Source organism: Phragmites australis, chromosome 1, assembly GCF_958298935.1.
Source record: "Phragmites australis chromosome 1, lpPhrAust1.1, whole genome shotgun sequence".
NCBI lineage: Eukaryota > Viridiplantae > Streptophyta > Magnoliopsida > Poales > Poaceae > Phragmites > Phragmites australis.
The window spans coordinates 16,291,194-16,306,132 of record NC_084921.1 but is presented as its reverse complement, the minus strand read 5'-3'; the positions used below and the strand labels follow the sequence as shown (position 1 = coordinate 16,306,132).

General features: G+C 40.2%; 1 protein-coding gene across 1 annotated transcript; it reads right to left on the bottom strand.

The window, feature by feature from the left end:
- Window positions 1–4,357: 4,357 nt before the first annotated feature.
- On the bottom strand, window positions 4,358–13,613 carry LOC133911393 (CRS2-associated factor 2, chloroplastic-like). Its single transcript, XM_062353623.1, has 6 exons — window positions 12,755–13,613; window positions 9,994–10,121; window positions 8,803–9,028; window positions 5,708–5,835; window positions 5,435–5,588; window positions 4,358–5,147 (listed from the first exon to the last, which is right to left on the bottom strand). The coding sequence occupies exons 1-6, from the start codon at window positions 13,515–13,517 to the stop codon at window positions 4,708–4,710; spliced, it is 1,839 nt and encodes a 612-aa protein (XP_062209607.1). The 5' UTR covers window positions 13,518–13,613; the 3' UTR covers window positions 4,358–4,707.
- Between the last annotated feature and the right edge of the window lie 1,326 nt (window positions 13,614–14,939).

The window sequence follows — 14,939 nt, the reverse complement described above, 5'->3', positions numbered from 1 at the left end:
CAATTACTATGGAGATATGTTTAGATCTAATCCTAAGAATCTCAATGAGTTCTCTCGTTTTTGAAATCTTGAAACCCATGTCGAATGAATCTCATTGTTGTACGACTCTACTGTGGATCTCAATGAGTTGTTTCTGCTCCTTTCCAATTAGGTTTGCTATGTATTACTTGGCTGACTTCTCTTCTAATTATCTGGCTTCGAATCAAATTGTCTCTGGACGTACTCCTCCCTCCTTATATAATCAGGTTGAGAAGACGTAATGTACACAGAGTCTCCGAATGTAATCTTTTCAGAATGTATTACTTCTGAATATTTAGAATACTCCTTCCTAATATATGGATGGTTTCCATATAGAACACAATGATCTGTCTGGAATACCGACACATGCCTTATTTATCTTATAGCAGTTGTGAAACCTACCGTATTAGATTAAAAACACATGTATGGTGGACACCCGTTCTAAGGATATATTGTAGTTCTATTAAATATATATAATTATTAATTAGTTATCTTCATCAGCTACGCGCTGCGGGAAGAAAATGTGTCACGCCGGCCCTAATGGCATGACAAGATAATGTTGTCACACCACTCAAGCCTACCATGTATGATCCTCCCTAACATACCATATGGCGTGGCAGTGTGTTCGTGTTAGGTCAAAGATGTTACTTTTTTAAAATATAGTTATAGACATGCTGATAATAAAATATTAGAATTAAAATGTGACTTGGAGTCTTGACAAGATAATGTTTTCATACCACTCCAAGCCTGCCATATATGATACTCCCTAACATACCTATATGGCGTGCTCTAGCGTTGCACACCCATTGCATATGGTGTGACATGCTATTCGTGTCACACAAAAAGTTACTTCTTAAAAAAAATACTGACACATGTTCATAATAAAATATTATAGTAAAAAGGGTTAAGAAAATAAAAAATTTCCCGCCCACAGTTTCTGTTTCAATCAAGAACGCTAATCCTTTTTTTAAAAAAAGAAGAAGAAGAATACGGATCTTTTTTTAAAAAAAGAACACTGATCTTTTTGGCAGCAAGATCCATCATGGCCACTGTTTCTGCTGGGAATGGATTCCCATGGTGACTACAGGCGGAGACGACGACGAAGCGGCATGGGTTCGGGTTGCGTCCCGTCTGCAGATCTGAAGAATGGCAAGCAAGTACGCAATGTGAGGACTGGAAGGTGAACAACCAGGCACATGTGTTTTGAACGAACTAGCGTGTGAAGCACATTGGCTGCAAGAGACAGCACGTAAGTGCGGCAGTTGATTCCGCAATCCGAAACTGAGTAAAGGTATGGGCACGAAAATAGTTTGCTGTCTGTGTTTGTGCACGAGATGTTTGACTGACCGGGTTGCTCACGGATTTTATTTAGTCTTAATTCTAACTTTTTCTTCGAAATACTTACTTAATTATAGCTTGCATTGCAGTTCTATAGCTAAAAAAGTGTTGTATAAAAGCTGAATTTCGCGGGGCTGTGATTTGTTCACGGTGAGTTCAGTGATCTGCGCCATTCATTGGTTGAGTGACCATAAACATTTGCTATGCCTATTGGATTGGGATTAGTTCTCGATATGCTGTCGAACAAGTATGGAACTCAAAGTGCCATTGCAAAGCCACCGCAGTGAGTGTTTATGGTCGGTTTTACACATCGTCAACTCGATCATTAAGATGATTGCACACTTTTGCTTACTTCGATTTTGCGATTAAGTTCTCTCTCTGCGCGGTTAAGAGTCTAAGGGAGAACTTCACAAACTATGCAAAAATCATTTTAGTAGTATCAAGAAAACTGACGGGACAAAGCTGAGATTTAAGTGTCGGTGACGGGTTAATTTGGTGGTGGCCTACTGATACCATTACACTGTGGCACCATACCAGCAAATCCATCACCATATGTACCAACCCCACAATCGACCACTTGCAGATGTAGGTCCATGTCCAACAGCTCAAGCTCCTAATTGTTATCAATGCAACCATATCATGCAACCATGATATAGAATTGCCAACATGATTATCATGCGTGCTGGAGAAATTGTTTTTTTTCCTAGGGAAAATATATATCTAGCTTCCATAAAATCCTCACATATCGTCAATTCTCAGAGAAAGTAAGGAAAGACGAAAAGCTAGTTCTCATTAGAAAATGGCAGTTCCTTCGAAAAAGAAAAATTAGAAAATGGTAGTCTAGATCGGCGTCCCTTTCTCGCAGCCGTAGAGGAAGTAAACCAATGGCGGTTGAATTTCCACGGGATGACGACACGATCTGGCATTCTTTTCCTCCTTGGACAGCGCCACTTCTGTGGACCTAGTTCTGTTCTTCTCTGCAGCATCTCTTGACTCTCTTTTGTTTGACCAGAGCCTGTTCAAGATGCTTACGCTATTCAATTCGGCATGCCTGAACAGAATGGTGAGGCACGGAAGATGCCTGGGAAGAAGGAGCCTGTTCTTCTCCTCTGTCGTGCACGGACGTGTGAAGCACTGAGAAGGCGATGGTTGCCTCGAGGAAGAAGAACGGAAGCGGGCAGGAAAGGGAGGCTGAACTGAACTGAACTGACCTGACCTGACCCTTTCTTTGCTGGCAAGGGTGGTTTGGTGGTAGTAGTGCGCTTCGGTCTGGAGTTGAACTAACCCGGAAAGGCGGCCACACGCAGAGCGATGCCAAACACGAGGGCGCACACACGGCTGGACCTGGCCACTGGCTTTGACTGTCTCTCGACCTGGGATTTGTATCCTCTGACTTTCGGCAAAGTCAGAGGAGCTACAGTAAAGTACAGTTTGTATTTTCCCGTCCGTCGGATCGTGCCAAGGAAAAACAGGGATGAGAGTAGACCAAACAGGCAAAATGCTTGTATGTGACTAATTTAATGGTGTTTCAAAGATTGCCATCTTTGTTCATATGTTATTGAGAGTGGCTCCATATGTTAGCGAGGAGGGATAACATTTTATCGATACATAGCTAAAATAGTAATAACTTGACAAATTATTCTTTCTTCTTTTTAATACTTGTTTTTTTCTTTTTCATGCTTGTAGGTTGTAGCCAAAGGCCCTTATTTATTTCCCGTTTGCATGCTTGTTGGGCTAACACAACATTTTTTGTTCATTCAATATATTTTTTCTGATTTGATATTTCCCTTTTTTTGAATGACCCAATATTTCTTATTGATTGAATATATTTTTAGAGACTTGTTGATTCAATAATTTTATTACAAAAATGTTCATTCAACATTTTTTACAGGACTTTGTTGATTAATAATTCAGTAGACTTCATCAACATTTTTAGAAAAGTTAATTCAACATTTTTACAGGACTAATTGATTTATTCTTTTACAACATTGTTGATTCAAAATTTTAGTATACCTCATCCAACATTTTCAGAAAAGTTGATTCAACAGTTTTTACAAGACTAACTTATTTAAATGTTTTAAAAAATATTGATTCAACATTTCAGTACACCTTCATCTAATATTTCAAAATATTAATTCAATACTTTATTTTTGAATGAAGTAAAATTTATTCAACGTTTTTTACTGTTCAACAAATGTTTATGTAAAATGTTGAACATATTTTTGCAAAATATCGAATTAGATTCAATAATTGTTAAATCAACTATTTGCTTAATTTTTTGAGTGCATATGATGGTGAAAAAATTCTTTTATTTTCTGCAAAATGTCGAGTTAGTTTAAAAAAATTGTTAAATCATTTTTTCTAAATTTTTTAAATGCACTGTTTCGAAAATTGTGTGAATATGAAATCAAAAAAGTAATTAGTCTTGACAATTCTGGACTCTTTGGCCCAGCCTTTGATAGCAATCGAAATTCAAAAGTCATACAATAGTTCCAAGAATATTGGTGGCATCCGGACTAAAACAAGAAATATCATTCGATAAAAAATAGCTTTGCACCCAAGTGACCTTCGAGGGCCAAAAATATCTTGTGACGCAAACAATCTGGCACAACTGATGAAACAGAAGAACTCAGATTTCCTGATGAGGGAATGTGTCTAAGGTGCGTGTTACCAAGCAATCAAACACAAAGAATAAGTGGAAATCTCACCATCTAATATTTCCATATGTAAAATCTACAGATGAGAGAGAGAGAGAGAGAGAGAGATGTTTACCTGTACAGATGGAATGGATGGTCTAACAAGCGCACGAGCAAATCGAGCAAGAAAGGCAGACGCCTGAACAGTCAATAACAGCGGCAGAGGAGGCGCTCGATTCCAGGGCCTTGCCACGCACGTCGATTTGGACGTGGACGGCTAGATGAAGCTGCTACATTGCAATCCGATGGCTGGCAATTGGAGGTGACGTGGAGGCAAGAGAGTTTGAGCTTTAGAAGAAGTAATTGCATTAGTGAGTACGAATTGTATAGATATTATAGATTAGTGCACAATGAAATAAACATATGATCAAATCTAGCCGCGACATCGTGTGGGTATCTTGCTAGTTTTACACATTGCAAAGTAGTATCTACGCACAGTTGCGACATGTGATCAGATTTCTTTACAAGTGGGTGAATCTGCAGACTACAATTAGTTTCTTTACATCATGTTTGCAGGCAAATTGCTGAAACTTCTCAGCTATTTGTGATCACCTGACTGCCATTGGAGGATGGCAGAAAATGGATATGCAATCCGAGAATGCAATCTAAACTGCTGATTATAATTGCCCTAATGGCCTGAACTGCTGATTATAGTTCACTCACTGTTCAGCTGCTCTATCATAGTGTCGATCGGTAGTGATCCCAGTGGCGCTGATGACTCCAAACGCTCAAGCATGTCAAACTCAAAATGTTCATCGCCGCTGAGATCAGGTGATTGCTCGAACTGATCCTCCTGGTGTCCAGCACTCCTAGTTTCAGACTCATCGTTTATGTATTCAGCACTTAGAGCTTCAGTGTTCCCCTCACCATTGGCCACAAGCAGAGCCGTAAATAAGTGCTCCGCTGCTTGAGATGTAACACTGGACTTCTCCACCCTCATAAGAAGTGAGTCAGGTGTAAGAGCGTTTGCTTCAGCATCATCCAGCAACAATGCCAGAGATGACTCCAATGCACTCTTCCACAATTTAAAAATTTTCGATCCCAATACTTCTCTTGTTGGGACTTGAGTGTCCGCATCGGTGGCTTCATATGTATCTGGAAACATTTTGCCTTGCTATGTTAATCCAGGATGTACATGTCAAACATATCTAAAGCTGGAGAAACTGACCTTGTTCAAGTCATTATATTTTCCATAACACATCTCAGAGAGTATAATGAACAGCAGGATGCAAGAAATATAATCATCTGATAAATGACTTGAGGAAAGAGATGCAAAATGCAAAGAGTATATAAAAATCGATGTGCAACATGCTATTCTAAATAAAAAAGAACATGGATATTAAAGCAACAAGACCAAGATAATTATTGGAAGTAACATATACCTGACTGACTCCCGGCAGATGGCATTGCCAGATTATTATTTGGAACTTTTGGAATTAGAGTCAGAGGCTTCGAGTATCTGGACTTCCATTCCTTGCCTCTGTACATTACTATCTGCTCGTCATCAAAGGATAAAAGAACACAAGGAACAAGATCCTGCATATATAGAAGTAGGAAATTTTATCTGAGGGTATAGGAAAGAAGTTATATATAAGATTCACTTCCATTATATGTAATGACATGAAAACAGAGAAAGTCATGGGGATGAATAAGACCCTTAGTTTTGCTCCTATCTTTTTGTAGTCGCTTGGATTCAACCCCTCGCAGTCAATCTTGACAAGGTCATTTCCTTCAAAAGCATCTCGAACATCCTTGACAAGATTGATATATATTCCATTTTTTGCTGCAAGAAAAGGGAATACAAGATAAGATGCACCAGCAGGAGCATGTATTTATTTCAATGTTCTTTTCAATAGAGTAAGAAGCAAATGGCATCGTTAGTCTTAATTCACATGCCCAGTAACTTCTGTACATCTAGAATATGTTCCCTACTTCCCTTCGACATAATAGATCGGTAGAATACAAATCTTAGCATTAGTCTGTAGCCATATCTCACATGCTTGGGACAAAAAGGCACAAGTGAATATACAATAAAAGCAAAATAAGGAACTGTAACAGCCCAACTTCTAAAACCGAAGGAAAAAAAAACTTTTATAAAGAAAACGAAGAGTTTTGCAAAAACTAAATAAACCCCAAGTGTATATATGCATATATGTATGCATACATGTATATGTGTGTATGTGTATATAAGTATAAGCATGTGTGTGTGTGTGTGTGTAAACAATTGTTTGATTGATTATGTGAGCTAAGAAATATATATGTATAAGTGTATACACAATATATGTATATATACAAGTATATACAATAGAATACCTATAGAAAAAGGATAAAATAAATAGAAAAGAGATAAGAAATGGAAAAGGCGCTCGGGCCGAAATCCCCTCAGATCCTGGCCGACCCAACCTCCGCCTCCCCTCCCTCTCCTCTCTTCTCTCTCTCGCCTAGGCCGCTCGACCTACCGGCCCAGCTGCTCCCCGCCCTCTCTCTCTCGTGCCGAGCCACTGACAGCCGAGACCCACACGTCATCTTCCTCTTCCCGCATCCCCACCTCTATATCTACTGTCCCGGTCCGAAAACCAAATGGAAGTCCCAATCAAATACGCCAAGAATCGCGTGGATGAAGACTTCTAGAAGGACGTCATCGTGTTGCACGTGGACTCCCACGCAAAAGCCCTCAAATCCAAGCCAGAATAGAGATAAAACGAGGAAGATCGAGCTCGGATTGCAACGTAAGGGCGCCGGACTCCACCGAACCCTAATTTGAATCGATCTCAAACTCTCACATCCCGTGGGTATAAATATGTGCCCCATAGCCCTTCCTCTCAACACACCGCAGCTTTTCCCCAAAGAACAGAGGCAAATCCACCGGTAGAACGCCCCATACTCGAGCTCCAAGAGCCGCCGCCACCCATCACCGCCGCTAGTCACCTGCAGAGCTTGCCATCACTGACACATAGCCAAAATGGGTTCGCCGTGAGCTCTAGATCGTCTTTCGCCGATTGTCGGAGAGTTTAGTGAAGCGTAGTGAGGTTCCGTTGTTCGTTCGGTGAGGCGCCACCGCGGTGAAGCTTCGCGCCACCGTCTTCGTGCCGGAGAACAGCGAGGTGAGACCCTGGCTGTCCGATCGCCCCTCTACGGTTTAGATTAGATCGTCGGATACCCCTTCGCGACTTTAGATCTAAGCCATTCAACCCGAGATCAACCATCTAGATTTAATGGGCTTAATGGTGTCGTTAACGGGCCGTGACGCCGTCCGTCTACCGTGTCAGCACGCCGAGTCAGCGTGCCGCGTCAACGGTTTTGCCGACGTGTTGCGCCACGCCAGCATCAGATGCTGAGTTAGCAGTCCAGTCAGCATTTTCTTTTCCTTTTGATTTGTTTTATTGTTCTGCTAACGTCATAAATAGTATATATTGCGCAACAAATAGTTTTTCAGTATAAAAATAATTCTAAAAATAGTGATAATTAGGAAAATAATTTGAATAATGTTTTAATACGTTTATTTATTCTGTTTAATAGTTTTCTAATTCAAATAAATGCTAAAAATTCCAAAAAAAATCCTAGAAAATCCCAGAAAATCATAGATGACTCCGAAAAAATTCTAGAAAATTTCTAGCAACATAATTTCATTTGTAGTTAATCTTTTTTGTCCTGTTTTAATCTTTCGAAAGTCATAACTTGTTAACCGTAGCTCCATTTTGACTCGTTCTTTCACTAGATTGTCCGAAAAAGTATGATCTTACGTGTGATGATGCTTGTTGTGTAATAATTGGTTCTTTTTGGATCTTGGTATTTATGTGTTGTCTTTTTACGTATGTTTGTGAGTAGACGTCAAGTTTCGGAGGAGCTAGAAGGATTGCGAGATCAAGACTTAAAAGATCCAACCGAGTACAGTGAAGGCAAGTTATGTTCTTGAACATATTTATCCTAGTTTTTAAAAATATTTTGTTTTACAAACAAGCATGCTAATAATTTTGTCAGGAATCTCAAGAGTTAGGCTTTACCCTAGTTTTCCCTTATCGTCCTTGTAGCCATGGCTTGGTTTTGGGTTATGGAAGGGTAGATGATGCTTAGCCTTGCTTTCGGATAGTGATCATGATAATTACTCTACGAAACTTGATAATGGTCCTATGCAACAATGATAAAAGATGATGGTATAATTTTTGTAGCAACATGGTATAAGGATTTGAACAGCATGCTATCGCCAAACACTCAGTTGGAGAAAGTATTGAAGAGTTCGCAGAGGATGGATTATTCTAAGATGCATTCTACGTCGATCATGCCTGTGAAGTTTTATTTGGATCTTGACCCTAGAAGGTCACTCTTGTAAGACAATTTATTCGATTAAGGTATGTATATTGTAATGATTATCATTAATGAAATCACTATATGTTGGGATTGATTCCTGGACTCAGCACATAGATAAGATTGGTTTGTTCCTTAAACCGGTCTCGACAGGAACCATGTGCGAAAGGCCCATCCAAGACAATTAGGTCTGAATTCATAGCATTGAGGTAGGCTTGAAAGGTAATCTAATACATGGTGCAGAACAGGATTCAGGTTCCCCTGGGGAAAGGCCATTTTCCCATCCTGTTGTGTAACGTCAGAAACATGAAACTTCGGAAAATAGAGAATAAACCAAACCTAAAAAACCATCCGGTCAAAGAACCAGCCAGGGTCTGGAGTTAACCCTGGTCTGGAACCTGAACATTTGTGTAGAATGAAATCAAGCTAACCAATAAATTCATACCTAATTTACAAATTGGCAGTAGATCACGCCCTTTCCTTCTCATTTCATCAGCTGCTTCTTTTGTAAGCCCTTCTGGAGCTTCCTTGATGAGTTTTGGATATGCAGGAGTAGCAGGTTTCCAAAGCATTAGCGGATAGCGAGGACGAGTGCGTGGGTCATAATTTCTTCCTCTATATAGGAAAACAACACCACCTACTCGGTGAATTACCCGGCCACCTGATTTTTCCTGGAATCATAAGAAGTTATGTATGACATTGCAGTATAATAAACTCCAGATGCTTGTATTGTTGTATTGGAAAAAGACAAAAGCACATGACAATGGAGGTCTTGTTCCATGAGATGCCAAGAAATATAGAACCCTAACAATAGACAAGTTCTCCAGAGTCACAAACTAAGACACTGGTGTGAACAAACTATGCAAACATGTTTTATTAGAGCATTTCGATGTTTTCAAGATATCTGTATTGCTGCTACTATCCTACTTTTTTACATTAACAAAGAAAAGAATAACACATAGTCCTTTCATAAACAAAGAACAACAAATATTAGGAAGTCTATTTTTCAAATCTTGTTGATGGTGGCTCTTAGGGTTCATTTGTGATTGCACTGTGATGTGGAATCTATTTAGTTAGAGGAATATTTGTCATTCCTAGTGTGATTTTTGTTGTTGCAGATCCTAAAAATATGCTTCCAACTAACAACTACACCCAAACATAAAAATAAATAAGCACTTTTCAATAGCCACCGCAATGCCAAACAAAGCCTTATTGGGTTTCATCTCTAGCCTACCCCCACTTGCTTGGGACTAAAAGGCTTTGTTGTTGTATTAGGAAGTTTAGTTTTTGTTCCTTGCTGTGATGCTAAAAGTCTGCAAACAACTCTTTGTGCAGCATTATGTTTGAGGGATCATTTATGAGTCATTATGCAAGTTGGAAAATAAATAAAAAGGAGCATGCTAGCATCTTTTCAAATCTCAACAAAGACACTAAAGCATACATGATGGCCCATTATAAAGGTGAAATTCACGTTCACAAAATTCAATCTAGATTATGCAAAGGGGTAAAGGACGATGTAGAAATTAATTTTAGCTTTGTACCTGGAAGTGGCATGTCCAGATGCTCGGGATGCATGAACACATAAGCATGTGCACATTTGCAAACTCATATGTAGTAACAAACTAAGAATAGATACCTCAAGGTGATAACAGATATTGTTCATATCAACAGTTGGAACTCCTCGGCATCTAACTTTGCAGATTTCCTGATGCCTCCAGTGACAATGTATCATTTCCAACATGTTGTGGGTCAAGCCATCCCTACCTACAAGAAATTGATCGAGAAATGTGTGCTTAGCTCTACACTCCATCAAGAATAAGATTTATCTCTGCATAACCTTATCATGAAATATGCCAAGTTGAGTCAAGCTTCAAGAGTTATAGTGATGTTTCAATAGTTTGCCTGAAATGAAACTCATCGATGGTCCATACCAATTTTAAGTTTTAACTATGTCAGATTCCACCTTTAGTTCTGCCTTCCATCTAGAGTTTTCCTAGGCAGCTTGCTGAACAACTGTTGCAACATGCCTATATCTGAATATCAATCTATTTGACTCTTAATTTGGAGGTAACGGCAAGACATTTAAAGTGTTAAACAACTCAAATTGTGGCAAACTCCCATTGTTTCATGATATTTTTTTCTCAAACATGCAGGAGAGCTGCGTGTCATTTCATGAAAGAAGAAGAAAAGAGTAACAAAATACAAAGAGCACAGTACAAAAACACCACTCAACCCACACCCACACGATGAAAGAACATTTGTGCCATGACAAATACGGAAGAAAAAGACCAACTAAATGAACCGAGGACCCCCTGAAAACTACCCAGCTAGCAAATACTAAAGGTCTCGAGCCCCGGCAGCGATCCAAAGCGAGCTCTCATCAGCCACCGTGCGCACCACCAAGCTCACACTTGGAGTTGCACCGTTGAAGACACAGTCGTTGCGATGTTTCCACAACTCCCAAGCCACCAGAATTATGAGACCATATTCATGGGAACCATCACTTCATAATGCATGTCCCCGGAGAAAATGAATGTAGTTATTGCAAAGTTTCCACCATAACCGTTACTTTTAATATTGTAGAATGTGTTCAGTAGTTGAAGAATTTCATTTCATACGGGAAAGCATGACCAAATCTTAATCCACCCATGCAGGGACGGAGCTAGAAAAAAATCAAAGGGGGAGCCAATTAGGATAAATTGAGTATTAGGGGTGCCAAATAGAGGAATTTTATTATTACATCAAAAAAATTGTGTTATATAGAGGAAATCATCAGCCATAGGGGGGGGGGGGGGAGCAGGGCTCCTGCTAGCCCCTCCCTGGCTCTGTCCAAGCACCCATGGCTCCATCACTTATAGGTTGCTATGGCTTCCATGTCGTTAGACTCACCTTTGACAAAATTTTAACAATATACATTTTTTACTCATTAATTATTACCAAAGACTACATGCAAAATGCTGAACTGAAGACCATGAAAAGTCAAAGCAACTTGATTTGGATAACAGACAGGGTATTCTTGTATGCCTTGGTTTGTGTGCACAGAGTGCATAGACTCGTATAAAAATTGAAATTATGATGGTTGGAACCTTGGTAGACACGAGAATATGGTTGCCACAAGAAAATCAATCCGATGGTTTATGAAGAAAATCATGGTTCACAAGTTACTTGGCTCATATTTCAAAATAATAAAAAAAGAAAAAATAGACGCAGCATTTTGGATCTTGAGTAGAATAATCAGGTGGACTTCATAGTCTAGGTCTGGCTGAGCTAACATGTGAGGCTTGATGCTGCAAGAAGAATGCCTGAGAGTAGGGTGATATAGTTTTTGAATTCAACAGTTAGCTGTGCGTCATCGAGATGGATGTCATATAGCATAAGTTTTAGAAGCTACTATATGTCTCAACTTTTTTTCATTTACCTTATTCAGCTGATGTATTTAGCTCTGGTATACAAAACAAAAGGAAGATAGAACTCAAGTACAGAAAACAACAACTCTGTAATGTGATATCATTTTTGGGAAGCACGGGGAGCATGAAAATTATCTTAGTAGGGCTTTATTGGCCATTTCTTCTAGCTCAATTTAGGTCAGTTGAAAGTGTACAACCCAAGTTAACGTTCTAACTGCTGGAGTTTAATTACAGAATTACAGTACATAGAATATAAAAAAGTCAAGGGGAAATACAGTAGCAGATGGTCTGTCCAGAAGAGGTGCTCAAATAGTGCTTAGTTCTGCAAGATATTAAACGTTACTGCAGTGACCAAAAAAGACTGTTCCACTAGATGCCAAGGTAAACAAAAGTATTTGAAAAGAGGATCGGCGCTATTTTGCTTCAGCATATCATCTGTCTTTGGACCCTGCAGGGTTCTCCTATATGAGTTCTTAGGGAAGTGAATGTATTTCTTCATCAAGCGTCAAAGTCCTAATTAAAAGTCTTTACATGGTAGATTGCACAAAGGTAGAAGATCAATGACCACGTATCCATGCCAAGGCACCATAGTTACTTATGCATCAAGGATATGTTTTTATGCTTGGTGCATCTGGCGGAATCGTGGAAGAATAGGATGATCTGGAAGGTAGCAGGTGAGAATGGGTTTGCAAGTATTCGAAACACTTGCCATCATTTCCTGACAACTAACAGTGTGAGTTTTTAAGTTGAGATAATGGTAAGTTGTAGAAGAACAGCAAGCTACTCATTCCGGATATTATTGGATTACATTCTCTACATGTTTCACAATAAAAAAACAAAAGCAGAGAGTGGTGATCGTTGCATCAAACTCAACTCTACAATGTGTTTGTTCCAAAATATTCTGATACTTCGAGCGATCCCATTACATTTTCCGTTGGCAAAGATTTGGTTGTTCTAAAAGAATAGTGACAATGGCATTCTAATTGTTACCAATGTTGAGTTGCCGGTTGTGCGAGATGTGGGGCTTGACGAGCGCGCGCACCTCGGCGGGGCTGAGCGGCTCCCCGAGCACCTCCTCCCGGCTCCTTCCATCGCCGGCGCTCACCCTGGCCAGGTCCATCTGCCTCCTTCCCCTCACCTCCATCATGATCCCGTGCGCGCTCACAATCTTCAGCGGCTCCTGCCCGAGCGGCGTGTGCAGCCGCACGCCCCGGCGGCGCGCCTTCTCCTCCTTGGTCAGCAGAGGCGCCTTTCCCGTCCACGGCCGCGGCATGGTCGGCGGAGCGAAAGGCAGGAACGCGGGCTCCCGGATGGCCAGCGGCGAGGCGCGGGGCGCCTCAGAGTAGCTGAACTGAAAGTCGAACGGCGCGCCGGGGAGGCGGAAGGAGACGCCCGAGGGGCCCACGACGACGGCGCGCCCCGCGGCGGCGTCGGTCGGGTCGGCCGCAAGGAGGGCCTCGCCCTCGCCGGCGGCCGCGGCGGGGGGCAAGGGCTTCCGGTACGAGGTGCGGAGGTGGGCCGTTCGAAAGGCTGGATTGATGGTGGTGGTGGTTCTTGGAACGGGGTCTCTCAGTTTCTGTTCTTGGGAAGGTGGCTCGTCGTGGTTCATAGGGCGGCGGCGGCGAGGGGGAAGGGGCGGGAGGGGGAGGGACCTGTGCTGGGGATTATGGCGGTTAGGGAGGGGAGGTGGCGGGGAGGAGAAGAGGTTGGCGCGGCCAGCGCGGAAGGGAGCTGGCCGCGGTGGCGGCGGCATGGCGGGATGTGGTGGTGATGGCGAGGGTGAAGGGAAGGAGAAACGAGGAAGGCGATAACGCGTAGATTTTTTTTTTTTTTTTTATGTTTCCGTGGCTTTCTTGGATGTTTTTTCGAAAAATATTCGTGGTGTCGATGAAGTAACGGTACAATTAGGCATTTGATTTGAAAAAAAAAAATCTCAATGACCTTCTTTTTCAAGAGAAACCTATCGAGGATTTTGCTAAAGATAGTTCTCTGGGTTTTTTTTCAGTTTTAACCCTATTTTCTTATTATCAGATATCCATCTTTTCCTTTGAATTTTGAATTCACCAAATTTTAACCATATAACTGATATGACCGAGGTAAATCGAGGATCATACTATGTCACTTATCTCATCTTTACAACATCTATAAGTACCTATATATTGTATTTTAGTTCACTTATGGTAAAAATAGAGTCAGAATAAGATCCATGATAATGTGTTAACATATGCTTCTCTTCGTTTTGAGTTACAATCACTCTATTTTAGTGTGACTTTAACTTTCTTTATACGGTGATACTTGTCTGAATATCTTTATTTCACGCACTTATAAAAATCCTGTATAATTTGGTGGCACGAGTGTAAAAAGAATCGGCTGGAGCTTCTCGCATTTTGGACATAATAGGCCTTCGAACGTCAACTTATAAAGAAGTGAAAAAGATGAGCCAACAATATTCCAATGCAGTACAGCAGTAGGCATGTCATCTGACTCGATCATTTTGCAAACTAACGGACCTTGCTCCGCGCACACATGCTAGCAGGCGTCAGCGCGCACGACTTTGGGAGAAATAAAAAACCCCTCAAAAATCACTTAGATTTTGACTTTCCCCTCAAAAGTTATTTTGTTGAAAAAAAAATCACTAAGGTTTGGTTTTGTTAAAAAACACCTCAAAAATTCAAAAAAATTTAAACAAAATCACAAAAAATTCTAAAAAAAAAACTAGAGACAATTCTAAGACCTTTTGTGAAATTTGTTTTCAAAAATAATATCATTTGCAACATATTTTATGGAGAGTAAGTTTGAAAAAAAAAAGAAAAAAGTGCACTCATTTATTAATTTCGAGTTAAATGCATAGTTAATTATTTACTAATCCAAATATCATGAAACAATTTTTTAATCTTCTTACATGATCCTCTGTATTCTCAAAATACATGATATTTTGAAATAGTTATTGTAATGTGCAGGATTGAGTAAACATGTTGCAGATAGATTAATTCATAACTAATCCATAACACCCAAAATTAGTGAAACTACTTTTATTAGTTTATTTAAACAATTATTTATGTAGGAAAAATAATGGTAGATATGAAAAAATTAAAATAACATGAGTTAATAAATGAGCTGCATATTTTTCTTTTTTTCCAAACTTCTCTCCATGAATATGATGCAAAGGATTTTT

Excerpts from the sequence above, each read along its gene's own strand:
- LOC133911393 (XM_062353623.1), bottom strand. The coding sequence starts at position 13,517 with ATGCCGCCGCCACCGCGGCCAGCTCCCTTCCGCGCTGGCCGCGCCAAC. Across the intron at positions 5,836-8,802 it reads ACTGCCAATTTGTAAATTAG|CAAAAAATGGAATATATATC; the intron begins GTATGAATTTAT and ends CTTTTCTTGCAG. Across the intron at positions 5,148-5,434 it reads ATCTGCCGGGAGTCAGTCAG|ATACATATGAAGCCACCGAT; the intron begins GTATATGTTACT and ends AAATGTTTCCAG.